This window comes from Platichthys flesus, chromosome 15 (genome assembly GCF_949316205.1).
Source record: "Platichthys flesus chromosome 15, fPlaFle2.1, whole genome shotgun sequence".
NCBI lineage: Eukaryota > Metazoa > Chordata > Actinopteri > Pleuronectiformes > Pleuronectidae > Platichthys > Platichthys flesus.
Window position 1 is genome coordinate 15673296 of NC_084959.1, and position 27597 is coordinate 15700892.

The following is a 27597-nucleotide window of genomic DNA, read 5'->3' on the forward strand; positions in this document are numbered from 1 at the left end:
GTCTCGCACGTCACCTTGCCAACAACAGTTTATATATGCAAACACAACATGTGAAAAATGAATAACAATCCATCCACTGTCAAAGCATGCAGTACCAGATGTCACTGAGAAGGCGCCTGTATAAATTAAACCAAATCAAAGCTTGTTTAATGGTTTTAAGATGCAGCCTGATATTATTCAACTATTTCACAATTCTGCACACTCTTCTTGCACATTGTACAAAAGCTAAACTAAAACTAAACTAAACGCAACTAACAACTTTAGACTTGAATACGTTAACTGACAATTTGCAGGCAGAGACGGGTGTGACCTTGAGTTATATAACAGAGCTGTTAACACCACATTACTGGGTGATAAATATTTTACAGAAACTGTTAACTGCTCAGCAATAATCATATTTATTTAGTGAAAATGTGAAACATAAGTTATGAGACTGTTTTCAAGATCTGCGACACTGAGGCATCAGACAGTAACACAGAAGTGCACCAAAATACACAGCGGTCAAGGGAAGAGCGTGATGTGTTCATTTCTTTTATTTTTTTGGAAACCAGAGAGCAGAACAGAATTTTCCATTTGGGTTCACCCAAAAAATGATGCAAGTGTAAAACGAACATTTCCATGTTAACAACAAAACAAAATGGAGTGTTATCTATATTGTAACAGTTTGTATCAGTTTTGAAGACAATTTTGTTTGGATGAGACATAGATTAAACATAAAAGTCGAAGTATGTGTCAAATATTTTTTTATCAAAGTGGTCTTTTTGATAGTTTTTATCACACTGATGATTCTGCAAGTGCTTCTTTTTTCAGCAAGTTTTGTTTTCATTTATAATTTGATTCTATAAAAACGGGGTGAAATGTCGTGATTGACATGAGACTGACTCGAGTGCATGTATCGGCAGGACCTCGCTGCCGTGGCTCCATCCGCCAATTACTACTACTCAGGCTCCAAATATGCAAGACGAGGGCTTTCGTATCCTGGATTTTTAACTTAAATTTCTGTACAGAGCGTGAAAGTGGAGCCACATGTCGATCCAGTCGGATTTTGACCTGCTTTCTGATCCCAATAATACATTATTTGTGGAACAAGTTCCAGCAAACATCACCTCTTCAAATTAAAAAATCTAAGACAACTCTTTGTAAAACCTGACCAACCTACAAGAGTAAGACATGATTGATGTCAATGTAGTGAGGGAATGTGACCTTGAGTTTTTAAAACTAACACTAGCATTATATGTACACTCAAACTACACTGACAGTAATACAGACCGACACTTCATAGCAAATACTTTTCTAATGCCTTTTAAAAAGTGCTTCATTTCCAAGTGACGAGCTCCATCTCAACTGAGATAATTAATATTAAAATGTTCTTTTTTGTAATGGACGATTAAAATAGCTTTTATAGTCATAATAGCTCCACTGTGAGAAGTAGCTTAAGATGAATTAAAATGTCCAGTTCCATGAAAAACATTAAAATCTTCTCAGATTTCTTTTTCAAATCCTCATTTGTTTAAATACTGAAATTAAAGGTTCTCTCTATAAACAGAGTTTGTCTCAATTTCTTTGCATAGCCACAATAAAATTTTGATTTAACTGATTTGAGCCAGTTTGAATTAATTAGTCTTCTTTGGGACATCTATTTCACACTGCTGAAAACAAATGTTAAAATAAGGAGTCATTGCCCATTCAAATAGTTAGTTCCCACATATAAAAGTTTCATTTGAACAGTAAAACACTGTAAAATTACAATACATGGTGACATTATCAGTGTTGTCTGATGTGGAAGGCAAAAGAAATACATTTACTTCATTACAATTTTCAAACACTGACAAAGTTTCTGTAGAAGCTCATTCAAATGAGGATTCTTATCACCGAGTCCAGTCGCATCGAGAGTCACTTCCTCACTTTATCTGCTGAGATCAAAATCCACTGAATTCATCAGTAGCGACTCCCTCCAGCTCAGTGAGCTCCTAACAGTACAGGGTGAGGCCATACGACGTGGTATGCATCTCCTCAACTTCAATTCTGAGGATATAACACAAAGAAAATAATTCTTACATCAATTTAAATGCATGAGTGCACATTTAAGTTCCAGTTTTTTTATACCAATTTGGTGAGGGAATTTAGGAACTCTCACCTCTTTCTTTACATTTGTCATCGATGATGCTGACGGAGAGGTGGGTGGACTGAATTAGAAGTGAAAAGAAACACAAAAAACACATATTTATGGAGTTGATACTGTATTTGCATGTTGGTATTGTAGTGCGTATAAACAAACACACAACAGTCCTTTTAAAAAGTACAAATTCTGTGGGACAACAATCACTAAAGCCACAATCAGCAGAGGTCACAGCCTCCTTCTTTTGGACACATTCATGTAAACTGGACACTGACAAAAGACACTCAAATAAACAAAGTGCTAAACCAGCTTTGATAAAAACTTCCACAAAACCCTCCCACTCCCGATTAACAGTCTCCCTAGCTGACCTGGTTTTGTGTCACATGTGTCTGTTGCCATCTGACAGGGCCATTATTACATCATCAGTAGCATCAGCCAAATTGGGAGAGGCCTAATGTGCAACAACTCAGTGTCTGTGTGTCTGCGTAGGTATTTTATTTAGAAAAAAATGTGGAAAAAATCCAAGAGCAGAGGAGGAATAAAAAAAGAGCAGACATTTCACAAGTGTGTGAGGGAAGAGATACGGCTGGAGTGCTGCACATCTGTCCAAGTACGAAGCACAAAATATCTGAATGCAGTTTGAGAAGCAGAAAAAAATCGAATGGAAGCGGCAATTCGTTTTCCTCTCTCGCACACAAACATACACACACACACACACACACACACACACACACGGGAGCAAACATATAAACATACATAGAAGTCATAAGCACAAAATTGTTTGTAATGTTGTGGAGTTAACTCTTTAGAAAGAAATTATTCATCCATTTGATAAGGCTATTACTAATTATGCCATACTAATCATTAACAACTATTATACACACTTATCTAAAGAATTAATATTAAACAAGAGCAAAGAAAAATGTAAGTATTTTTACATACCTGCCTACTTTCCTCGAGGCATTCTCAAAAAACTTAGTTTTCGAGGCGACACTGCAGAAAAAGAAGAAAACTGATTTGTTAGTGTTGTAGATAATCATCTTATGTTTCAAACATTCAGCTTTGCCTTTTTTTTGCCCTGCAGTTTTGTGGGCGTTACATGTTTGTGATGCTTCTCTACAGGAAACTATCCCTTGTAATCAAAACAGCAGCTCTGACAGCGAGGTAGTTATTGTACCCTTCTGCATTTTCATACCTAACAGTCTGCAATAATAAGTGGCCGCAGGCTTTTGTATGAGAGAGGAGCACTTACTAGGATGGGGCCGAGCTCTCGCTGCTGGCTGCAGTTTGGGGCTTTTGTGCAGCGGACAGTCTGGAGGGGGGCTCAGGAGGCCTCACTGGGGGTCTGCAAATGGCATGTTTCTCTGCGGACTTCGTTCTGGTCAGACCATCAGAATCTCCTGAAAAAAACAAAGACAATGCTCAAGCTTCATGTGAGGATGCACGGTCACACGCATAAATTAGAGAATTAAACCTCCCGAGGTTCAACAGATTCTCTGTCTGCCGTTTGGTGCCGATCAGGGAGTATCGAGGGTCATAAAAGCCTTTTTTCTGAAATCGTCTGAGATCTGTTGCTGCTGCTGGAAACATGTGTGTGTGGGTGTTTCTTTTCAGGCTGTAAAACCACAGGAGTGAGCTGAACCTGCCCACTGCTTCAGCATTCCCCTTCAGATATAGGCTACTGACCTACAAGAGGGCTGAAGTCTACAAAACTTTTTTACTGTCCGAGATACTTAACAATTAACTATTTTCTGAGAAATTAACAGAAATGTAGAAAAAGGCCATATCTCGCTATGATTAAGAGTGAGAAATTATCCTGGATCCGCCCCCTGATCCTGATCAACGCTCAATTTAATGGGTAAAAGTGTAATCTTACCTACAAACCAACAAACAAAGAAAAGGACATATGTGAAAATATAACCTCCCTGGCAGAGATAATGAGCAAAGACTTTGGATCTGCAACATAACAGTGACTGATTGAACATCCACCACAAACTCTCACATATGCTTCCACATTCTGTAGATGATCTCCTTCTTAGTGACACTGATTGGGTGAAAGGAAGTGAAACTAAAAGTCTTTATTCATTTAGAAACCAGCTAAACCAATAAAAAGGCGCAGAATCAACTACTTTCTCATTTATTGAGCAAAAATCGGAGCAGCTGAACGTGATCTAGTTTTAACAACCAATAAAACAAAAAAGAGCAACCATCAAATACAAGTCTTTGGACTAAAACAAATTGGATTTGGATGGCAATGTATTGATGAAACGAGAATGACTAAATTATGTTGAATTTGACCAACAAATTACAGATGCAAGTTATGGAAAGCTTTTTGATTTGATATATATATGGGGCCACAGATTTGCAGAAAGTAAGTTCTAAGACATTTTCAGCTACATACACACAGAGGGTTCCTCATACCTTCTCTGTTGGATGACGTGCCCTTCGGAGGTGGTTTCCTGCTCTGGAAAGATGGTACTCGGCTCACATAGACTCCAGATTCCCCGTTTGCTGCAGAGGAGGAATCAGGCCTTTGCCTTGTATCATCTACCTTCCCAAGGTCAGAGTCCCGGGGTCTGTCGGAGCGGATCGACGGCCTAGGCATCAGCGGCACTCTCGGAGGAGGGTCTTTCGGCATCATTGGAGCACAGCTTACAGGTTTTGTCCTTAGGAGGGGGACGGGGTTCACAGAGACGTCCGCTGCGGAGCTGATCTCCTGACCATCTGTTACAAAGAAACCACATAACAATTAAGCAAGGCTGTGACTATTTGTAGTGGAGCTCAACATAGAGACAAGTAATGAATATGTCTCTCAATGTGCAAGACTAAAACGCGGGGAAAAGGCATAAAAGATCAGATACAATGTGATCTGGAAATACAACTACTGAGCTGGCACATCACTGATTTAAGAGGACACCGAAATTGTTGGTTAAAGAATTCAGCACTCACACACCCAGCTTTGGATTGATCATACAGAGGTGGTTATTTGGCTGAACCAAGGAGTAAGTAAAACAGTGTTAAATATCCCACAACACAGGGAGGACAAGTTGCAGGTGCTGCACATTTCTCTGCCACAGCGTATGAGATGATGGAGTCACACCCACTTAAAGAGCAGTTCAAACCCAAGGAAAATTACATGATTTAGTCCGAGGCATTTCAATAAAAGACTAATGTGAGATATAAAATGTAGAGAAGATAAGTTTATTTGAAAAAAATAAAAGCACATGAGGTTTTTTAAACTATCAACAATCAAGGGTATAAACAGAAAAGAAAAAAAAGAGAAAATTAGTAGATTATAGTTTGACAGGCAGATGAAACATTTTGTATTTATAATATGCAATAACTGTATGGAGTATGTAATGGAAAGTAAAGCACAGTTTTTTCTATACTCCAGAAGAAATCACCCTGCAGTCATCCAATGTATGTTCAGCACAGACAGAATGAGATAATGATGAGGATGACAGCGACAATCAGGCCCCGAGGAAGGAGGCTAATAATTACTCTCAGTGTTCTGGAAGTTGTCGTGACTAAGCGGTTGATAAACACGAGGTGGCCGCTTGGAGATTGTGATGGGCTGCCGCTTTCTCGGGGTGATCCGCGGAGGAGGGACAGGCGGGGCGGTGCTGTCCTCTGGCGTATTACTGAATATCTGTAATCACAAGAGAGAAGAGGTTACAGTGACACTCGGGTTCACCAGCTTGTGTTTCAGATATACGTAGCCTATAATGCTGTTCAATCAACAAAATGATATTTTGAAGAGAAAATGATTGAAACTGTACCTTTTTGTAGTCCTCTATCAGGATCTCAACGACAATGTTTTGGAACTTGATATCCAACATGGCCGCGACCGTCTCCTCCCTCGCCCTCATCAGCGTTGGTCCAAAGATGACGGCCATGTTAGAAGGTGTCATGAGGTTTTCATCGCTGTGGCCGCACACACTGTCAACAAATACAAAGCTGGGCTGGTTAAAAAGTAACTACGCTGGTGGCCCAGGTAGTGACACATTAACTCAGAGGACCCCTGTGAGTGGTAGATACAGTAAATGACAACAAAGCCCGGTGACAGCACTCACGTCACCAAGTGTTTGATTAGCATCTCTAGCATCTCACGGTTCTTCTCCGGTATTTTGTGGGTGAGAGAATGAATTTCACTCAGTCGAAAGTCCAGATTATCTGACTCTGTGACAAACAAAACACAAAGTTTACAAAAGGATGGACCTTGAACATGTGAAGATAAATATCTAAATAAATGATGCAAATACACAGATAAACATCAAGGAGGATGCAGACATCAACTGTAATGGAACTAGACTAACAAAACCGACTCTCCATAACAAAGTCAGGCCCCCATTTATTTAATGATGAGAATTTCCAGGAAACTGAAGCCACCGGTTGTTTAAAGGACCACCTGTAACATCACAGCGAAATGAGGCCGATGTTATTAAACTCACTGTCGTCCCTGTGGGCTTAGATTTCATTTAGTGTCCACAGTGATATAATCCTGCCTGAGGTCCTGCTGGAACTACAGTCTGCACAGCACCGACTCACTCTATTATACCTCAAGGCAAATTACGTTTTTGACCAGTGAACTAAATTATACAAATGTTCTTCGGTGAAAAACATCAATTGATATCCTATTTTTCACCAAATTTAGGATCTACATTTGTGGCTCACACAGTGCTTCAAACCATCTTGGACCTTGCTGGGCCGATACGTAGAGTCAACCGTTTAGGACGTCTCCACATTATGACACATACAAATTTGAAAATATTAACGCACTCATTTCAAAACATTCTCATTTCCCTGCTGAAACTGAACCCCTAAAGCACTACACTGGCTGAAACGTACGACTAAGCTGACGGGCTAAATGGCTTCATATGACCTTTCTATCATAAAGGTGTGTCTGCTGCAGCTACTGGAGTTGTCACTCGTTGGGAGATATTGTGAGTTGGCGGTTGTGCGGTAGACATGTTTGAGCCCAGCATCCCAGGCAGCAACATTTAACTTCTTAAAAGAAATTCCAATTGTTGTTACAACAAGAGTAAAGAGGAAGTACTGTCCAAACTATCTGAAAAGAGGTGCTAAAATTCACACAAAGGAAAGTCTTTGCTCGGCATGAGTTCGCAGCAAGTTCTAACCTTCACGAAGTCTGTGACATCTAAATAGTTTTTTAAGAGGAGAGTGGTTGAGCAGATCTATACATTTACATAAGAAAAATATATTTTAGTGGTAGATAGACAGAAGCTCCAAGGGGAAAGCAGAGATAGTGACACAACCTCAGCTAATTTTAGCACTGAATCATTTCCAAAATATGTCGTACTTGCAGCACGCATGAGGTCCGTGTGTCGATCGTAGGTCATCAGTGGTTCAGACAGACTCCTGCACATAAATAAATAAAGACACATGAGAACACAGTGTGATACAACTCACCACATGAAACACAAAAAAAACTAAAATGTCTGCACTCACTTATTACACTATTATACAAGAAAGCACTTAGAAAGCAAAACCTCTGTCGTAGCCGCATTTGTTATTCTAATTCTAGCAGACTGTTTCCAAAATTTCAGGCAAGTTAGACTAATAACAAATTGTAACACATTAAATTATGATTATATTGTATTCATTCATAATTAAATGCATCTTAATGATACAGAACACATATACAGCTTTGATCATTAAACAAATGTTTTTAAACAAAATGTGTATAGTAAGAATTATATGGTGCATTTACATGTGTCTATATATACAGAAACCCACCTGAGGTAAAACTTCAATGCACTCGTGATGGTTTTGACATCCAACTCGCTGCTGTGAAGGTCCACATCAGCTGGATTTATGGGGTCTACGAAGGAGCAAATCAGAACAAACAAGTGCCAAAGTGTTAACACGGTTTATCCCATATCTCATGTGAACACTGAAAACCACCTGTGATCAGTAGCTTGATTTATAAAAGACATTAGATTTGACTGGGACACAGGGCACCTCTGATTAAATAATGATAACAGATATGCAGCGTGGGGCCAAGAAGTAAAACAATAGTTTAATCAGATTGTCAGAGTGGGAAAAGCACAGGAGTAAATAATCCAACGAATGAAAGCTGAATTCCACTTAGCTGCTTCCCTTACAGGGTCCAGGTGTTATTCATACTCACTACCTCCACCAAGGGGATTATGTTTTCACCCTTTTCCGATTGTTTGTTGTTGGTTGGTTTGTTTGTCAACAGGATTAAGCAAAAAATACAGGGCGAATTTCCATGTGGTGGAAGGATGTGGTTTAAGTCATGTTAGCACCATCCAGAAGATATGCAGCAGCTTTACTGCTCATTTGGAGTGATGTTGGTGTCCATGGGATAAATCTTAGTCCAATCAGGGTTGTGTTGTATCTCTGCTAAATGCGCCACTATGTTCACCAGCCAACCGTAACTTTGTCTACATTCGGATGATGAGCAACAAGTGCACAGTGGAATTTGTAGAGCTTTCATTTCTCTACAAACAGCAGCTAGCAGGCAAAAAGGATACAACCAGAAAGAGCCGCTACTTGTAAGTGATGAGCCGGGAAATCTAAAACAATGAGCGGGGGGGAGGCTGTAAAGCTCTTCAGAGCTTGAAGGCACATAGAGTAGAGTCACAGTTCCCTGTTGCTCTGTCACTGCAAATGACCCCTTTCCTATGAGGCAAAGCTTTTTCATGCATTCTTATTTTAAATAAATATTATTTACAACCACTTGAAGAATCAAAGCCCCTCCAGAGCAGATAAAAACTGAGAGCAAGCGTCCGGCCCCCTTGTCAATTTTACATCCAAAGTTTCCAAAAAAGCTGCAGAACCCGTTACGTTGCAGAGTCAGGTGGATGAGCCAGTCGAGTGGATGGACGGATGTAGCACGTGTTCACAGGCTTATTTCCTTACCAAAGAAGGTATTTAAGAGCTTCTGCACTTGGATGTTGCTGCCAACTGTTCGGTACACTCCTTCTTGTGTCACTCCTGGAAAGAGGAGAGGAGAAGGAGGGAGGTAAGAAAAAAAAAAATGGAGTGTAATCCGGACAAAAACAGAGTCATGGAAATGTACCACATGCTTCTATTCAGAGTCTGCATGAGCCTGAATGGAGATACAGATGTTCTTTCCTGATTATGAACGCTTCATTTCACAATTTGGTCTGAGACCGAACAATGATCCAACCCTTGGATCATGTGTCAAATCCCATGCTCATGGTTTGAGCACTTAATTCAATTCACTGCAAGATGAATACCAGTGATGGAGAAAGATATTGTGACTGTCAAATTATGAAGCTACATTTGCTTTCGAGATAGATTTGAAATATTCAGTTTGTAGCATACATTGAGCAAATGCATGAAATACTGGGAAGGATCATTATTACAAAACAGATCTCATAATGAGCAAAGGATAAAGATATGATGATTAGAAATCGGACCAATATTAAATAGACTGTATTCCAGATATTTAGACATCTACAATTTAGGGGATGTTTTGTTCCTGAGAGTGGCCTGCAGGAGTGGCATCAAAATCTATGACTCAACTACGCCCCCTTAAGGGAATAGAGGCAAACTGAGAAAGCACCATGCTTCAGGGAAAAATCTCTGAACCGTTCGTTACCTTTTGATTCAATATAGTTGATGCACTTTCGCACAAATTTAAATCCAGTTTCGTTCAGCTCCACTGTGACATAAACAAAGACAAGGCAAAAATTAGCAAAGAGGGGTTTTCCAATATATATTATTCAGTATATTTCAGTGATTACAGATATTAACTAAAGACTTGAGACATCACCGTGGCTTTCTTCATCAACACATCTTCATACTGAGGAGAAACAACTTACTTTCAGCTTGATTGTGAATTGGGGAGTGATAGATCTGAAATGAAAAAAATGATAAAAGGAAAGTGAAGAATGTTGAGCATGTGGAAAAATGCACCAGGGCCTGACTGATAAATGTGACTTTCTTCGAACTGAAAATGACACCACAAAAAAAAAGATTGATGGTGATACAAGAGCATAAAAATGCCTCCAGGAAACAGTGAAAGATTCCAGGATAAGTGAGGGGAACGATTTACACCCGATTTTGAGTTCAATTTGAAAAGCAGACTTAAATAACATTTAAATAATAATAATGCAAAAAGAAAGGAAATGAAATGAGAGTGTTGAGTAAAATAATTAAGAATTCCTGCATGGAAAACAAACAAATTAATGCAAAGTGACCAAATGCATAGTCTGTTATCACATCTTTCAGATTTACAATAAAACGGTTGATCCAACTTTACCCCAAGTAAGTTTATGTTCTCCTCCAATGAAGGTCAGAGGTCAGGGACAACTACAGACCAGCTGCAGTCCACACACCAGTGAGGAGTGAAGAACCACTGCTTATTATCAGTTTAAAATAAGTTGACTGTCAACTAAGGCACATTTCAACAACAACACAATTCAAAGTGCAAACGTTAACTGACGTTAAGTCTGTAACGGTTTCGCTTTAGGACTGAAAAATCTGAAATTACTGTCTCTATCCAGAGTTTGAATGACTTTGCTATCCACTGAATTGAAACCAGAGTTTGGAGAGGCACTTGCTCTCTGTCCCGCACTTTAATGCCAAAGAGTTTTAAAAAGCAGTTACTGGAAAGTGAAGTGAATCTCAAGTGCAGTATTACATTTGTCATTTTGGCACATGGGCTCCTGCATGTCAACCCTTCCCTGGTCTGGAGTTGGGACAAATTTCAAACAGACTTGTGGCCTGTTTTGGATGAGCTGTCTGCCCGCTTTCAGGAGGGTTTCTGCTTCCACAGCTCCTGGGGATATTTGTACGGGCACAGAACCTCTAACGTTATGGCCAAAGTTTGTCTACAAGGGCTGCGTGTAAAAGTTATTTTCAATATCGTATGAGCTGCAGATCATTTCCCTGATAAGTTGTTTGGTTCATGAAAAAACTACTGTTGTCAGCAATAGTTTGATGGCAAGCAGCAATAAATTCACTGATGATCATTTGAGAAGCTAAAACATGTGAAGATAAAATTCTTTAAATAACTTTATGACATGTAAATCAATCTTTCCAAACTAATTATTTTCACCACAACCGCTTCTTCAACTGGGTATCACAACTGGGACATTGCAGTAAATCACCTATAATTAAAACCTTTAAATAAACTCAAATGGCTCCCAGTAGAGTGCAAGGCCCTGCAGTCCCCTAAAATCCAACCAAGTTAGAAAAGTTATTATGAAATGTTCATCATATGCAGAAGTCATTGGGGAAGTGGCACCGGAAGAGGGCACTGAAAAGTGTACCTTCAGTTATTTTCACATCCTCTGACAGTGACCGTTTATGTGTTTGTATGTGTCCGCACCTCACACGACATTCACCATCAAACCATCTGACACTAATGAGACCTGACAGACCTGAAAGCAACACAGTGTTTCGAACTGGTATTCAAAAACGAACACATGAGTTCAATCTGTGAATTACGACAAGCCAGGAGCTATCATTTAGTCACACACTGATGAACTAATGAGCCATAATGACATCCCTCACGCCTATATCCTGAAGCACTTAACAGATTTCACACATGAACTGTGACTTGTCTTTCACAATAGTTTAATAATCAGTTAATATGCTCAACTTAATTTGTTCCTCTATCATTTGTTCCAGTGTTTCTCTCCAGGGTTTAATTGATTAGTCTTGTGAAGATAGAACACAGCTAATTAGGTGCGATCCAATCAGGAAGTTGTAAATGATGCGTGTCAATAATAATAACAATTGTAGCCTCTAACAAAAGAAGTTGTGATTACAGATTTAACTATCTGCCAACATCTGGAGAGATCGTATCCCCCCAAAAAAGAAATCAATACAGTTTGGATAGACTCGGACATGCTTTGGAATCCTTCACTGATGTTGGGGCTTGAATTTGTGAGCCCAGTCGCTGCATTGCTTTTCAGTATTTTGACAGCAGAGCACAACAAAATATCATAAATATAAGAATAACTGTAATGAGACATAAACTCACAGGCTCTTTTCCATCCATGGCCTCCATCCACATCTTCCTGTCCCCCTCGGAAAGAGCTTGGAAAGTAACGGGCGTGTTTCTATGGAAATGGTAACAGAAATGCCATGAAGGAGACAAAGGTCACAGGAAGCACAGCTACAGTCCCTAACATCAGTGAATATTGCTCTCCCATCCGTCAAGCTTGTGCGTGTCATGAATCACACACACGTTCTAGAGGGTGGACAAAATAACGAGAACACAGCAGAAAGGACTGAGTACGTGCTTGATGTAGCTGATCATGTTCTGTGTGGTGCCGATGGAAGCAGGAGATAAATAAGACAAAGCGTGGAGAGATGATGAAAATCCACTGATGAAATCTGTCGACAAGTGAAAGCAACAAAATCAGGAGCCAAGTTTTACAGCTTGTAGGCGACTGAATCAATTGTTTACGACAACAACTGTGCGGGTTTATAGCTATTTCTGCCAACCCGTAATTACGAACTCACAATTAAAAGCCTTTACCAAGTTGTATAAGTAACTTTTCGGTCATTTATTAGTGTGTGCAAACATGATTCGAGATAATTTGATGGATTTGTGTCGCTAAATACTGAAGAGCAAAATGATGGAGCTTCAAAACACACTTTTACCGCATGGATTGTTTTTCTTTCTAATATTTACGCTTTTTGTGTCTTTCTCCTTCTATTGTGTAATTTTATCTATAGTTTTTGATTTTAAATAACATTGCCCTTAATGTTTTATTTTACTTGCTCTTGTTTGTCCTCTTTGGGTTAGGGGTTAGAGGGGAATGCAAAGTAAGATACGTCACTATTCATTCTTATCTTCTGAGGTGAAAGGTCAAGGCCAGGTACTAGCCCCGGGACCTTCAGGTTTGTGAACAAACTTCTAGACTAGACACCTTGAGTTTAGTCATTATGTTGTTCGGAATCACACGCAAATCAGTTGCTCCACATTCAGACACTTTGCAAGCTCTTAATGCATAATTCAAGCAGCTTTTAAACCATTTAAAACATCCCGCTGACACGCCAACTATCTCCACAGACACAAAGAAGTGTCTATTAAAATGCATATAGTACTGAATGGCCCGCTCAGACAAATATGAGCTGTTCTTTCCCCCTGAAATCACAGGGTTTGCCATCTGCTTGCAGAATGTGCCTGTTGCTTAGGGATTGTTTGGGCTACGGTCCATTTATCCCTCACACTCTGTCCTTGGAAACCACCTGTTCACCCCCCCAACCTGTTTATCCCACCGGGCTTTCTTATTGCCTCATCTCACACAAAAATGTTTGTGCTAACCTCTCGTTAGTTTCCACGTCGAAGCAAAAGCGCTTGTCTATGGACTCTGTCTTCCTGCGAATGCAAGACTTCAATGTCAGCTGTGTAGGGCCCTGCAGGGAAAAAGAGAAAAGTCAGAGAGGTGTTGGTATTCATGACGTTAGAAGGAAAAAAACGACGACAAAAGAATCTGAGGTAAGTGGTTAAAGCTGCTGTAGATGTATAACAGGTTCACAGATGTTGGTCTGTGTGGCTGTATGTAGTTGATACCTTCTTTCTACTAATTCCACAAATATCTGTCTGTCTTTCTGTATGTGGCTCGCATATCAACAACCATTCATCTTATCGGCTTCACACTTGGCATTTGTGTTGTTAAGGGCCGATGGAAATGCATGGTCGGATTTGGACAAAAACTTTTTTCAATATCAATCAACATTTAATTAAGAGGCAAACAGAGCTTTGCAGTCAGTGGGGGTGGGGCAGTTGGCCTTCAGTCTGTGGACCAAGTTTAACATGTATTTTTTCTATGTGCTTGGATAACCTACAGGAAAAGGTCTTTGTACTTCCTGCGATGGGTAACGAGCAAGAATGGACAACCTAGGGGGACAGCTGCAGTGTCTTTGTTTGAAAGTTTGACTAACTTATACTGCCGCCGTATTCCAGAAATCTCTGTCTATATGTATGTGGAACGAATATCTCTCAGGAACTGGTCATTTTATCAGCTTTATAGTTGGCATGTGTAATGTTAAAGGCCCACGGACTTTGGAATTTTGTGATAGTTGTACATTCCTCCAGTTCGGAGTCTTAACACCTGAACAGCTTTTTGTGCAGCAGCAGTGGTGCAGCTTCAAAGTTCTGTGGATTGGGACCAGCAGCAGGTCTTTACTTGCCCCAGCTCGAATGCTGCTGGTCCCATTTACGGTTTCAGAAAGAAAAGCTGCAACCAGCATCAACACAGGCCAAACGCACCTGTTTAGTTGTAGGCCTCTGTTCACAAGGTACCATGACCAGCTGTCTTCCCTCCTTGTGATACTTGCAATAATATTTCACCCACGTCATCCCCAAAGCCCCTGTGTTGAGGAAAGACAAAAAAAAAACAAGACAGATCATGTCAGAGGGAATTCAAGCAACAAAAACACAGGCTCCGGTGTTGTACATTACAACTTGCACTTACACTTCTCCTGGCACTGCAGATAACCCTCCACTGGCAGGAAATTGTGCATTTTACAGATCTGCGACGGCTGCTTCATTCTCTTCATCAGCTCCTCCATCTCCTCACGAGTGCTCTCATAGTGGTTTCTTGTCTGCAGACAGAACCAGACAGCACTCAGGACAGTTACAGTCGCCCTATTAAAGGGTATTAAATCTCATCACTGGCATCGCTCTCTGCCAGCAACAACACTCACATTCTGCAGGCTGAGCTGCAGCTCCTGCTTATAAGGCATGAAGTCCTGAGTCATCTCCACTGTCAGGTTGTTGAGCGTTAAAATGCTGTGAAGAAACGCCAGCACCTGTCCAACCAGAACATGGAGTACATATTTTACTATCATCTACTACTTTCACAGTAGTAAAGAGCAACATAGGATTCATTCTGATAAAAGAATGGATGAGTGAGTGAGTGAGTGAGTGAGTGAGTGAGTGAGTGTGTGAGTGAGTGAGACAGGGAAGAGGAACAGTATGGGAGACCACAGGCGACACTCACCGGCTCCACCACATCAAACTTCTTCCGGTCCTGCACCTGATGGATCTGGTACACGTACTCCACTGACGATTCGTAGAAGTTCACCCGCTCTCTGTCCAAAAGTTCATCGGCCTGCGGTGGAGAGAGAAAGGAAATTTCAGTCAGCGGCTCTCAGTTCTACATTTTATGACATGACTGACGTTGCAAAAATCGACCAAACTTGTCTGTATACTTCACCCGACCTCTTGAAGTTGACTCTCTTTCTTCTTGGCAGAGAGATTCAGGTGTTTGTCCAGCTGAGAGTAATATTTTTCACTCTCTTTCTCAAACTTCTTCTTCTTTTCCTGCAGGACACACGTGTTAGTTGGGAAGATTAGGAACATGTTCATATGATTAAAAGAATATTTTAACATAGTATAAAAAGAAACAAAAAAGCTTCATAGAAAAGTTTAGTCATCCTGTCCTCTAATCATGACTTACTCGTCAGAGCTGTTACTATGAAGATTTTGGTTAATTACAATATTAGCCAATATTTCCTTTCTAGCGTAACATAAATTTGTTTAAACGATTGAGAACAAGCTACATGCTGCATGAAAGATTCTGCAGTTGAAAAAAAAAAATGTCAGCGCTCTCAAGTGGACAAAGTATGTAATGGAGAAACTGAATTTTTTATATGATATCAATCCACTGACATTAACATTAAAAACTGCTATTAAATGAACAGGAGTCTATATTGTGAATTTACTAACAAAAACTGTATAATTTTATTTAAATGGTAAAACAAAAACTTAAAGTAAATAAATGGTAATAAACAAAACAAACTAAAATACTTTAACTGAAAAGGAACAGCTAAAGTAAATGCCTCATATTAAAGGGCTGTGGGCATAACAAATATTGGAAATCACTGATCTGACTCTTGTATTATTTGTTGTGAACACATTTTCTCCAAATTTAATCAAAAATGTGATAATAATCATTCAAATTAGAAAATACTGAATAGCTAACATTTTATAATTGAAATGCAGTGTGTTGTTACCTGGAACAATAAGTTTTGTTTTTTATATTACATTAGTTTTACATTAAAGTAATTGTTTTGAAGATAGTATTTAATTTACCAGGGCATCTAGGACCTGACTAAGTCATATATCAACAGAACAGTGAACAGTTATGGATAAAGCTGGGTAATCATTACACAGAAGGGAAACTACATCCCGGTCTAAGAGACGTCTAAATGTCACACTGGATAATCAAACTTATATCAAAGTTTCCTGATGACTCAAGATGCAAAAACATGAGCTGCTCCTCGACTTTACACATAACATGGGACATAGCATGTCCTGTCAAAGAGGAAGAAGAAGACACCGGCATCTTTTTGTTGTTAACCAGGTGGCCGTTCCCCTCATATATTTAGAAATAGATTTGCGGAAGTAGATTCTGACATCCTGTTCAGTCTATAACTCAGTTCAGAAACGTTTGCCTTTTCGTAACACAGAAACAGATCAAACTATGAGCCCACTGGAGCAGAGAAAAATGTATTTTTATTCATGTTAATGAGCCACACCTGCAGAGCAGCGGAATCACAGAAACACTCACTTTAGTTACTCCGATTTGCTCTTTTCTGAACTTCTCCAACGGCTTGATGAGAAGATCGGAGGCGTTCTGCACCTGGACAAGTAAATAGGAAGAGGCTGTTATTGTGGTGCAGGTCACACAAGACACAGACATTCTCATAGTTGTCCCATAGTAGGGGACACACCTTTCACCCCCAAGGTGTCCCCAAAGAACAGGTTTTTGCTCTGAAGATTATCACCAAAACCAGCCTATGACATAAACACACTTATTCTTCTATCTTTGTGAGGACATACAGCACAATTTACCGGATGACCGCGTGCTTTAAAATGTTTTATCTGCATCCAGAAAAAACGGTTTAATAGCAGGTGCTTCTACTTGTGTCTCCACTGCCGAATTGTGAGGACGAAACAAAGATGAGAGTGTAACTGAAGTTAAAGTGATGTGAAATAACCACAAAGAAAACAATTAAGGTGAAAACAATATAATGGCGATAATGCTATTACAGCACAACTGCATTAGAGAATTAATCAATCAGTGTTATTTCGGTAATAGTAAGATAGTGTGTGAACTAAAACAAAAACAGAAATGATACAAACACACAGAGGGGAATGGATTTGTTAGGAAAAGGGAACATGAAAACCAAGAGAGGAACTAACACAATAATTAGCAGTATTCACCTTAGCAAGAACACACATTTACACCAACACAATGTTAACTAGTTGAACATATTCCAATCAACACAGACAAATATATGATGTACAAAGACACACAAACAAACAGAATTGTGTTTGTTAGTTATTGTGCAAAATCTTTCCTTCCAAGTGGTCTAACAGCGACTGTGGGTGATGTTAATATGGTTTGGTTGATCTAATGAGGTTTTAAATAGGATGCAGAGTCAACATGGAGGAAACCGATAACCCACCAGCATCATCCTGTCGTGCTCCGCTTCCTGCAGGAGACCAGCGAACTCATGGAACGACTCGGCTGCAGGAGAAAACGACAAAGATGCTGACGACCGGAATAAAGACTTTGCACATTGTTATCTCAAGTGTCTGATGCAGGAAACACAGTCGCAGCAGTTCTGAAAAACGTTCAAGCAGTAGCATGGAGTTGAGAGAATCAATGATTATAGTATTTCCAGCTATTGTTATCGTCATTAACCTCTAAGACTAGAGTTTCTGTTTATCCAAACCACTTCATTTTCTGATTTCCTCACATTCGAGTTGAGGAATCATCACTCGGCTGCCAAAAATATTGTAATAGCTGATGAAAAAACTCTTCTCAATTTATAATAACAATTATGAGGACAGGAAAATGGAAAAAAAAACGCAGGTGCTCTAAAAGTCAGTTCATTGTCATAATTTTAAAAGTTTGTAAGTTCTGTGTTTGTATTATCAGTGTGTCTGTAGGAGCTTACCGATGTTGATCTCATCGTCGGTCAGGGAGTCACCGATGAAGTCGAGCTGGAACATGCCCAATGTCTGAGAAAACCTCTGCACAGCCACAGAATAACCTATAGTATGAGAAAAGCAGGATTAAGTATTTTTACCAATCAAATGACTGGAGCTCCACAGGCCTCAAGTCACAACTTAATTTAACTGTAATGTACAAATCTAAAAAAAAAATCTCTCAAAAAAGAGCAGTCCAGGATTATTATAGCTGTGCATGCTTCTTTTTATTGCTGTAATAAAACACGTCTGGCTTTTGTTACTAAAACTAAACAGTCTGTCAGATGAGTTCTGTGGATCATTTTGCATGAGGAAAATCTCCTCTCATTTTTGAAATCCTTCTTTAAGCAATAGATCTTTTTTTGATCCCGTCATTCAACCATTACATGTTTTTTCCATTGACAAATAGTGTTTTCTGTTCTGACACTTTGTCCAGTTGAGAGAGCCAATGTGACGCTCGTGAATATCTCTCAGTGCAGTTTATCCCAACAATTAGTGCTCGTGACCTCAAGGCTATTATCTGCACTGAATACCGGACCCTCACCACTCTGCAGCACCTACAATGACAGTTTGTGTCCGAGGGGGCGAGCTTGTCATTGGTTGTGAAGGCAGCAGAGAGGACAGTATCTTGGCCAGTCCCACAAAACAAACAGAGATCTCCCTCCCTAGTAGTGCCACACTGACCCACATGCACACATTTACAGCTCTGCATCCTCTGGCTTGGGTCCATACTACCAGTGGGTCTCTACAATCAGAAGCAGGGCGATGACACACAGAGGTGGGGAAGCAACACGTGATGAGAGGTCCAGTTACTGCAGGGGGAGAACAGCTGTTGTGTGGCGCGTGTTGCATCCTAAACATCTGCATCAGCTCCAGCTTTTCGGACCAGCTTGTTTGGCCATATCCCAGGGGAGCACTACTGCCACCTCCCCTGAAAGAGCCTCTCCACCTCCCACATGGACTCATACAAAGAGCCCACTGATGCTGACAACCCCCCTATCACACCACTGCACACACTCTCCGTGCAAATCAAGCTGCTGCTCATATTAAAAACCCAAAGGAGGTCGGGTTGTAAAGCTTGCTCACCCCTGATCGCAGTGATGACACTGTTGCCATCTTTGATCAGCTCCTTGAGGGACTTGCTGGTCCTCTCCAGCTCCACCTCGTAGCACTTGAGGGTCTCTCTGAACTCCGGGCTGTCCAGGTAGCAGGCACTGAACTCCAGCGGGGGATGCCCCATCTTCTTCTTCTTCTTCTTCTGTGTTTGTGTATGTGTCAGACAAAAAGAGTCACTGACGTTGTGCCAGCAGCCTACACTGCTCCGCTCACTGCTGCTCCGTGGAGGCGCCTCCTCGGTCCCATCTGTTCTGGGGAGCAGCAGCCATGGTGTCCGTGGGAGCCTGATGTAGCCTGTGGAGCCGCTGGTTCGGTGTGGAGTGAAGGAAACAGAGAAGAGGAACCGTCCACACTCACTTCCCCTCTTTCTTCCGCCTCACGCGCTGGTTCGACTCTAGTTTGACCGGAGCCTGCGCCTCTTTTCCACTTTTCCTTGTTGCTAAAGTCGTAATTAAAGAAAGGCGGCCTGAAGACTTTGGACGCGTTCCATTCAGAAGCGTTTCACCCTCTCACGAGTCCTCCCTCCGTCCTTCACCTCGGTTTGACATCATAAGCTATCTTATAAAACCACCCCCTCCTCACTCAACCTTTAACTACGTCTCTAAAACTGTACAACTTACAAAAATACAAAAGAGAAACAAATCAAACAACAAATATTCACAGAGAGTGTAAGATAGAGCTACATTGAAGGTAACCAACTGGCTACGGACGCAAAAAACGTCCCCCTTTCCCACACCCAGGAGGTTCTTAAAGGGGCCGCGGCACAGTTGCTGCCACTGGTTTAACAATGCTGCTTTCATGTGCTGTCGGAAATCGTACCACTTCGCGTTGTGCTCTCATAAATCTAAAAGCTAAGATAATTCCGAGTCTACTACAGTAAATTTGATATTAATATATAATTTTTTCCTGTTAAAATACCGTGTAGGCTTTTATTAATTCATCAAGTAAAACTTAAGGAGCATGCTTTAGGTTAGGAAACAACTAAAATATGCGTGCAACCCCTAAATAGGGGGGACATGTGGGCCTTTGTTTTCAGGGATAACGGTTGTTACAGGGTTTGTTCTCATGAATAGAGGATTTTAAACAAAAGTACCAGATGCACATCGGTAAAAAACAATAAATGGCAACATTAGTGATGGTAATAAACTTTACTCATATAGCAATTTCCAGAGCATAAAATGCAGCTCAATGTGCTTTACATAAAACAGAACAATGTAAAGGTTTTTAAACATGTTGACATAGGCTGCATTTATTATATGTTGTGCCATTCATAGAAAATGTATCTGCACACTGGCAAAATACAGAGAGTAAAAAAAAATGTAGAGAGTAAAAGATGCTCTAAAAGTGTACAACAAAAAACAGGTGAAAAAGTGACACTGAGTTAAATGAAAGTGGTTAATCTATCCCAACGCTGATCTTTTGCTTGAACGAACTGGATCTGGAGGGTCTTCATAAGGAATTACCCTGTTCTTGTGTTTGTAACACCTTAGGGCTGTACCTTCATAATTTAACAATAACAGTTTTCGTTATGTTGTCTTTTTATTTACTCTTGTATTTATATGAGTGCCTATTCTAGATTTTAAGATCAGATCTGGTGGTTGTGTGACTGACGGGTCATGTGGAGTTACTTGTAAACTTCACCTCCGTTAAACTGGCTGCTCTTTGTTGATAGTCTGATTTATTACTGTCTCTATTTGTAAATTGTGTGTACGTTTTGGTGATTTTGAAATGTTTCACTGTGTGACCTTTTCCACAGCAAATAACTTAACTCAGATTGCATCTTTGAACAACTTGCCCCTGACATACATGCACCTGCGCAGACAAATGCAGTATACGTGGACGTGTGAATGTGTCATAAGAACCATGTGACTGCTCAACCGGACACACCTGTGTGTGACTAGGTGTGTTCCTGCATTCTAGTTTAAGATGGTTAACCTGACCTGACTTTGTTCACCAGGCTTTGTGCCTGAGCACTGAAGTAACAGGAAGAGTGACAGTAACAGTGTTGAACAATAACATAATTGCTTCAAAGTATGGAGCCACAAATTACAGAAGAAACAAAATATGCTTGAATGAAAACTGACCTGATAACTTTTTAATAACAGTCTTATGCTGAACATAATGAACGTCACTAGGTTATTAACTTAATTGCAGACATGTTCCACTCCTGAGAGATCTGCTCTGAGATGTGGCACTCCAGTAAATTTCTCTCTAATGCGGCCATCGCTGTTATGCTGCAGTAACTATTCATGTCCCCCAGATGTCCTCCTTTAGACAGAATTGAATCAGGGAACAGCAGACTCTCCATTGACTCCTAAAAAAGATGGATGACATGATGGCTCCACAAGAGTGAAGCCAAATCAACTCGATCGCCACCTGGTGGCACACTGCAATAAAGGTCATTAATCCTCCGGGTTAGTGGATGGGGCATGGGCAAAGCTCTATAGTCAAAGTTCACTTCATATATGTTTTTCTTAAAGATGTTTTCTATCATTTAATTTATCGTCAGACTGATCAGAATATTTTACATATTTATATCCAATTGTACTGAATTTCACGCTTTTAGGCTGATCATACTTTTTTGTTTAAATTAAGTAACCTGCTGGATAATAAAGGTGACGTTCCACAAGAATAAATGCTAGGCCCTTTAATTTTCATATATTTATCTTTCAACTATCTCTTTATGCCGATGACATCATGTTGTATGCCATCATCTATACTATAAAACCAGGCCATAACCAGGACACAGTGTGTCTTTAATAACCAACTAGCATATTTTATTGAACTCAAGTTTGTTGTTGACTCCAAAAATACATAATTTCACAAAGAACATATAGTTATCATAAGTATATTTTAAATTGGTAATTGAAAAGACATAGAACAATAGTACAATTTTGTATATATTTAGGAGTTTTGCTCAAAATTGCGAAATTAATAAAAATACACAACACTATACTGTCACTTGATTATGGAGATATCATGTGAGATGCTGTTACTACCTTATCATGATGTTGCAAAAAGATATTATCTGGTCTCTTGTAAAATTTAACTTGATCTATATGTGAGCTTCTGATTAAGTAAAGCTCAGACCAAGACAATTTAAACAGCCAAAAAATAAAATGACAACTGAGAGTACATAGAAATTAGTCCATCTTTGCCCGATCCCATAATATTGGGAGTGAGCAGGTTGAATCACGCGTTAAATATTAGGTGGGCAGCAACAACGTGAATGTGACGGTTGTGGAGAAAACCCTGATGAAAGCCGGATTAATACGATAATAAACCTTTGTCCTCTTATCTTTGGATGTTATGGCTCATTCTTTGTTTTAGACCTTTATGTTTTACGTTACATTACGTCAAAATCATCCTCCACTTCCTGTGCAGGACACAGAACAATGAGGACAAGGGGACAGACCACAGTCCCCACACAGATTCCTCAGCTGGGCAGAAATTAAAACATTTGATCTGAATTCTGAAGCTGTTTGTTTGGACCGGGGTAAAAAGGGGCTATTGTATGCAAATATCCGGCTCAGAAGCATATGACCTCTCCAGTGCAGGGCAGTGGCTAGTGTGAGAGAAAATCATTAGCAATGCAAAGTCATGGTGCTCTGATACTCTTGTTCACAGTTACAGATTGAAAAAAAAGAAAATAGCAATCTGCTTTTGTCAATATAAATGTTTCTGGATGTACTTGATTCCAAACTGCAGCTGAAGGTAAGTTGATTTTATTTCTCACTGTGAAGAAATAGTTTGTTTTCACTGTGTTCAGCTGGCTTGCTCGGTGCTTATTGGTAGTTTGTGCACTACTGTTAGGACATTTAGGAGTTTGTGAAATTCATTTAAAAGGAATATAAACTGTGACTATCCAGCCAAATAGAGTTTCTCAAAAAATAAAAGAGTTTAACTTTTCATACCATCTGAACCAAATTAATCCCTCTCTATTAAACATGCTAGCAAAATTGAGATGAAGAGAGTAACAGGCTACAGATGCCATTAGGTCGGGTGCAGATGCCCACTTGGCATGCTCCCCCATGGCGACTGTCACATGACGCATGGTGCCTGACTTCAGTGTTGCACTCTTAAATGGCCTGCCAACTGCCCAGGGCGGGCAGAGAGGCTTCCTTCATCTCTGAAGTCACATCCATGCCAAAGCAGTGGGTCAGCGTTGTCCTCTACGTCGCCTCCTATGCCTCTGACACCTCCTTCTGAGCCGGGTAACAACCTTGACTTTGATATCACACTGGAAATGCAAACATGTGGAAGACACATGACAAACATCAGTGGGAAAGAGGGAATAAAATCCTTTTTGAAATTTAAAAACAATTTGAATGTACTTATTTGATGGAAATACAAAGTAAGGAGTAAAAGACAGTTAGTGTAATTTATCTTTATTTGTTGATATCTAATTTCTAATCTGATTTATTGTCCAACTATAATGAAACCCTAATCCTGCTTAATATTTGATCAGATTTTAAATTGACTTCTTAGTAAATTCTGTGACGTTTCTGGTGGTCATCTGACTAGATATTCATGTAATACATTTTTTAATTTCAGATTATCTACATATAACTTCTTGATGGTTTCTTTTATAATATATCAGAAAAATGTCAAATATAAATTCCTAAAGGACCAAGTTTGTGTTCTCAAATTGCATGTTTTGTGCGATCAACATTTCAAAACCCAAATATATTTAACTTTATATGACAGTGGACAAAGAAAATCCTCATAGTGGAAAGATTTGTTATTTCATCTTGAAAAATCCTTTTAATAATAATTTCAAGATCAAAAACTTTCTTTTAACTAATGTAATCAACTAATCAACTAATCATGTATTTGTTTCAGCTCTGATGTGCTCTCTTTAAAACAAGATGGAATCTGTTGTGACAATCGAGCGACCTTTGAGTGTCCTTTGAATCATTTAAACTATATGTCGGGTGTATATGTACTAGTACTTGATTATAGAAAAAATCTACCAAATTTGTTTAACGTCCAGTCCTCTAAATACAAACAGACAATTTTTTTTCATCACATTGACACACTGACAATAACTAAATCCATCGGTACAAAGTTTATGTCAAGAATTTAGCATTTTTGTCTAAACAGTCAGGAGGGATTTGTTTTACTTCAAAGTCTCAGCTTTCAATGAAATCGAGAAGAAATAAATTATTTAAAATCTAAATTTGGCTTCGAGTAAGCTCACTTCATAAAATAATGTTGAAATGTCTGGTATGTGGTAATGGATTGTTAATTTTAAAGAGAGGATAAACATGATGAGTAAACGTCTCTAACTGCCAGACACGCTTAAAGAGATTAAAATTTATAGAATGCTAAATTACTCACAGGAAATACAATAAATTATCAGAGATCTGTTAAACTTCAGAGCTTTGGACCTGTGGATAGCAATGATTGTTGAAAGTGTTAAAAGGAAGCAGCTTATTTCAATTTAGTTGCGTTTTATAATTCTGTTTATTCGTTTTTCTTAGTTTGTCTTTATAGCTACTTTTATGGGGACATTTTTGTACAGTTTATTCCGTTCTCAATGATTTTACTGTATGGTTGTTTGTCTCGTGTTACATTATCTATTATTCAGCTTTAATATTCAGCATTATCTTCCTTCACCTGATAACGTTCTCATGTGTTTTTCATCAGACCCAGAACCAAAGATGAACTGGGCATCATTTTACGCGGTCATCAGTGGTGTGAACAGACACTCCACCGGCATCGGACGCATCTGGCTCTCTGTCCTCTTCATTTTCCGCATTCTGGTGCTGGTGGTGGCAGCAGAGAGCGTGTGGGGCGATGAGAAGTCCGGCTTCACCTGCAACACCCAGCAGCCGGGCTGCAACAGTGTCTGCTATGACCACTTCTTCCCCATCTCTCACATCCGCCTCTGGGCGCTGCAGCTCATCCTGGTCTCCACTCCCGCGCTGCTGGTGGCCATGCACGTGGCCCACCGTCGCCATGTTGACAAGAGGCTCTACAGAATGTCAGGAAGGGCCAACCCCAAAGACCTGGAGCAGATAAAGACCCAGAAGATGAAAATCTCAGGCGCTCTGTGGTGGACGTACGTCATCAGCTTGTTCTTCCGCATTGTCCTCGAGGTCATCTTTATGTACTTGTTTTACATGATCTACCCTGGTTACAAGATGATCAGGCTGGTGAAGTGCGACTCGTACCCATGTCCCAACACGGTGGACTGCTTCGTTTCGAGGCCCACGGAGAAGACGGTCTTCACTGTGTTCATGTTGGCTGCGTCCGGGGTGTGCATCCTGCTCAACATTGCAGAGGTGTTCTTCTTGGTGGGGAAGGTCTGCAGTAAGCATCTGCACAATGCTGGAGACTCAACTATGGGGGCCTGGATCCAACAAAAACTCTGCTCACTCTAACAAAACACGTAGATCGTATAGATCATATCTGCACGAAGGAAAGTGAAAGACAGAGTTAACTCATGAGGAAGACACATAGAACTACTTAGAATTCACAGCCATTATCTTCACACGACCAAATTCGCATCAGTGTGCACCAGACATTCTCACTGGCTATGCAGAACAGACACACTGATATGTGGAACAAACCAAAATCACTGTTAACTGACACCAACAACAATATAATATAACATGATATAATAGCTTTAGTAATTGATGTTTGGCCAAACAAAGAATGATAGAGAATAGAGAATAATCACAATAATCATTTCTAAAAGCATTGTTGCAGCTGACCACTTCAGGCTTTAATTGACATTGGCTTTTTGATACTTTGCTTTTGGCGAAGGCTTTTGGTCTTGAAATGAAAATATTAAATTTAGATTTCATCTGCTGAAAATACAATGTACACAATATCATTTCATTTATAATATTCTGTTGTTCACATCAATCGTCACAATTGTTATGGCTTTTGTTCAGCTGTTATAATTAAGATGTTTTGCTAATACATGGAAAATATGTTGGATTGTATAAATGTTAAATTATATGATATTGTATGTTTGTTTAATAGAGATTTTGGATGGTTTAATGGTTACTTTACACTCAAAGTAATGACTTCAGAAAAAAAAACGAAACATTTTATTTCAGTTCATTCATTTTGTAGCTGGATGTTTGAACATTGTCAATACACAGATAAAATCAACAGGCGTTTGTTTGTGTTATTGTGTAATGTTCTGTTCCAGACCAAATTGAAATTCAAACTTAGACCAGAACACATACAGGAACACACAATTGACCACAATAGCTCTGGTACATTGTCACAGGTTTTCCTGACTAAGTTGAGATGTTTAATGTGACACCATAAGTCACCAGAGAGCAGCAGTTGGTGTATCCGTAGGAGCAAATGAAGTTGAAGTCACAGCGGTGCCAGTTTGTGATTCTTCTCAGCTGTCGTCAGTGAGTGTGTGGGGGGGGGGGGAAGGTGAACGAACTGTGAATAAAGCTTTATTACACGTCTAGTGGCACCGTCGCCATCTTTAGACGTGCCATCGCCTCTGAGTCATGGTGCCACCTGTGAGGAAACATCTCCGGCTGATTAAGTTCTACCTCTGAAGGCCAGAGTGCAGAGTATTGGGGGGTTATCAATAGACTCGCTACCTAAGGGGTCAGTGTGTGGGTGACAATGGTTGACCCAGGGGACAGCTGGACCTGCCTTGACCTGGCAAGAGGGCATTTCTCTTTTTAAGGCAAGTGTCAAAACACACCACCTACAAGGCTCGGAGAGATGGGACGCTTATCAGCAGTGTACCATAAACTGTTCCCTCCATTCAAATACTCATGTGACTGTGTGTTTCCAAATTTCCACTATTTTAGTCCTGCCTACTTTAAATGATTCATCGTGGGGAGGTTCACCTGGTTCAACCTGGTTCATCCTGAAGTGTTAGGGCGGTCACCTACAACAAAGTGTAATTGAATATACATAAAAATTCCTGTATACAAATGTTATTTAAATAAGAGTAAGTACGTATTGGCAGAAAAATGTGTCTAAATTGGTATACATATTTCCAGTATATTAGTATATTGTATTTAATAATGGAACATTATTAACAGGGAAATGAGAAAATTATGTGACAAATTGAAGTAATTTTTTTAAGCTGGTAAACAATTTAGCTTTTTGAGTGCACGTGTAAGCAGCATTTGAATGTAAACTTTTCATACTGTTGGGTATAAACAGTAGAAAAAGTAGTTGAGTATATGTAGATCTGATTTGAGGGATTTTATGAATGAAAGTAACTCGTGACTGTAGCTGTTCTATATTTGTGGTGGAGTAACATGTAAAATGCACGATATATAACTCTGAAATGAAGTTTGGAATAACTTTGCTCTTCATGTTGTGGCTTCTTTTTTTTTACATTGAATGTCTTGCACGACTCAAACTAAGTTCAGGGGATCAAACCACCGAC

At 39.8% G+C, this 27597-nt stretch overlaps 2 protein-coding genes across 3 annotated transcripts; one reads left to right on the top strand and one right to left on the bottom strand.

The window, feature by feature from the left end:
* Nucleotides 1–517: 517 nt before the first annotated feature.
* Nucleotides 518–19921, bottom strand: LOC133969473 (oligophrenin-1-like). The gene is made up of 24 exons (XM_062405982.1): nucleotides 19182–19921; nucleotides 18065–18160; nucleotides 17570–17631; nucleotides 16669–16740; nucleotides 15318–15419; nucleotides 15097–15207; nucleotides 14801–14905; nucleotides 14569–14698; nucleotides 14364–14464; nucleotides 13416–13507; nucleotides 12123–12201; nucleotides 9955–9988; nucleotides 9732–9794; nucleotides 9026–9100; nucleotides 7877–7961; nucleotides 7440–7498; nucleotides 6193–6298; nucleotides 5899–6058; nucleotides 5621–5768; nucleotides 4541–4843; nucleotides 3372–3519; nucleotides 3062–3112; nucleotides 2138–2186; nucleotides 518–2025 (listed from the first exon to the last, which is right to left on the bottom strand). The coding sequence occupies exons 1-24, from the start codon at nucleotides 19333–19335 to the stop codon at nucleotides 2020–2022; spliced, it is 2391 nt and encodes a 796-aa protein (XP_062261966.1). The 5' UTR covers nucleotides 19336–19921; the 3' UTR covers nucleotides 518–2019.
* Nucleotides 19922–22803: 2882 nt separating this feature from the next.
* gjb1a (gap junction protein beta 1a) lies at nucleotides 22804–27506 on the top strand. Of its 2 annotated transcripts, none has more exons than XM_062405423.1 (2): nucleotides 22804–22925; nucleotides 24861–27506. In XM_062405423.1, the coding sequence occupies exon 2, from the start codon at nucleotides 24875–24877 to the stop codon at nucleotides 25595–25597; it is 723 nt and encodes a 240-aa protein (XP_062261407.1). In that variant the 5' UTR covers nucleotides 22804–22925; nucleotides 24861–24874; the 3' UTR covers nucleotides 25598–27506. The 2 variants fall into 2 exon arrangements, with proteins under 2 accessions (XP_062261407.1, XP_062261406.1); XM_062405422.1 differs by lacking the exon at nucleotides 22804–22925 and adding an exon at nucleotides 23316–23425.
* Nucleotides 27507–27597: the final 91 nt, after the last annotated feature.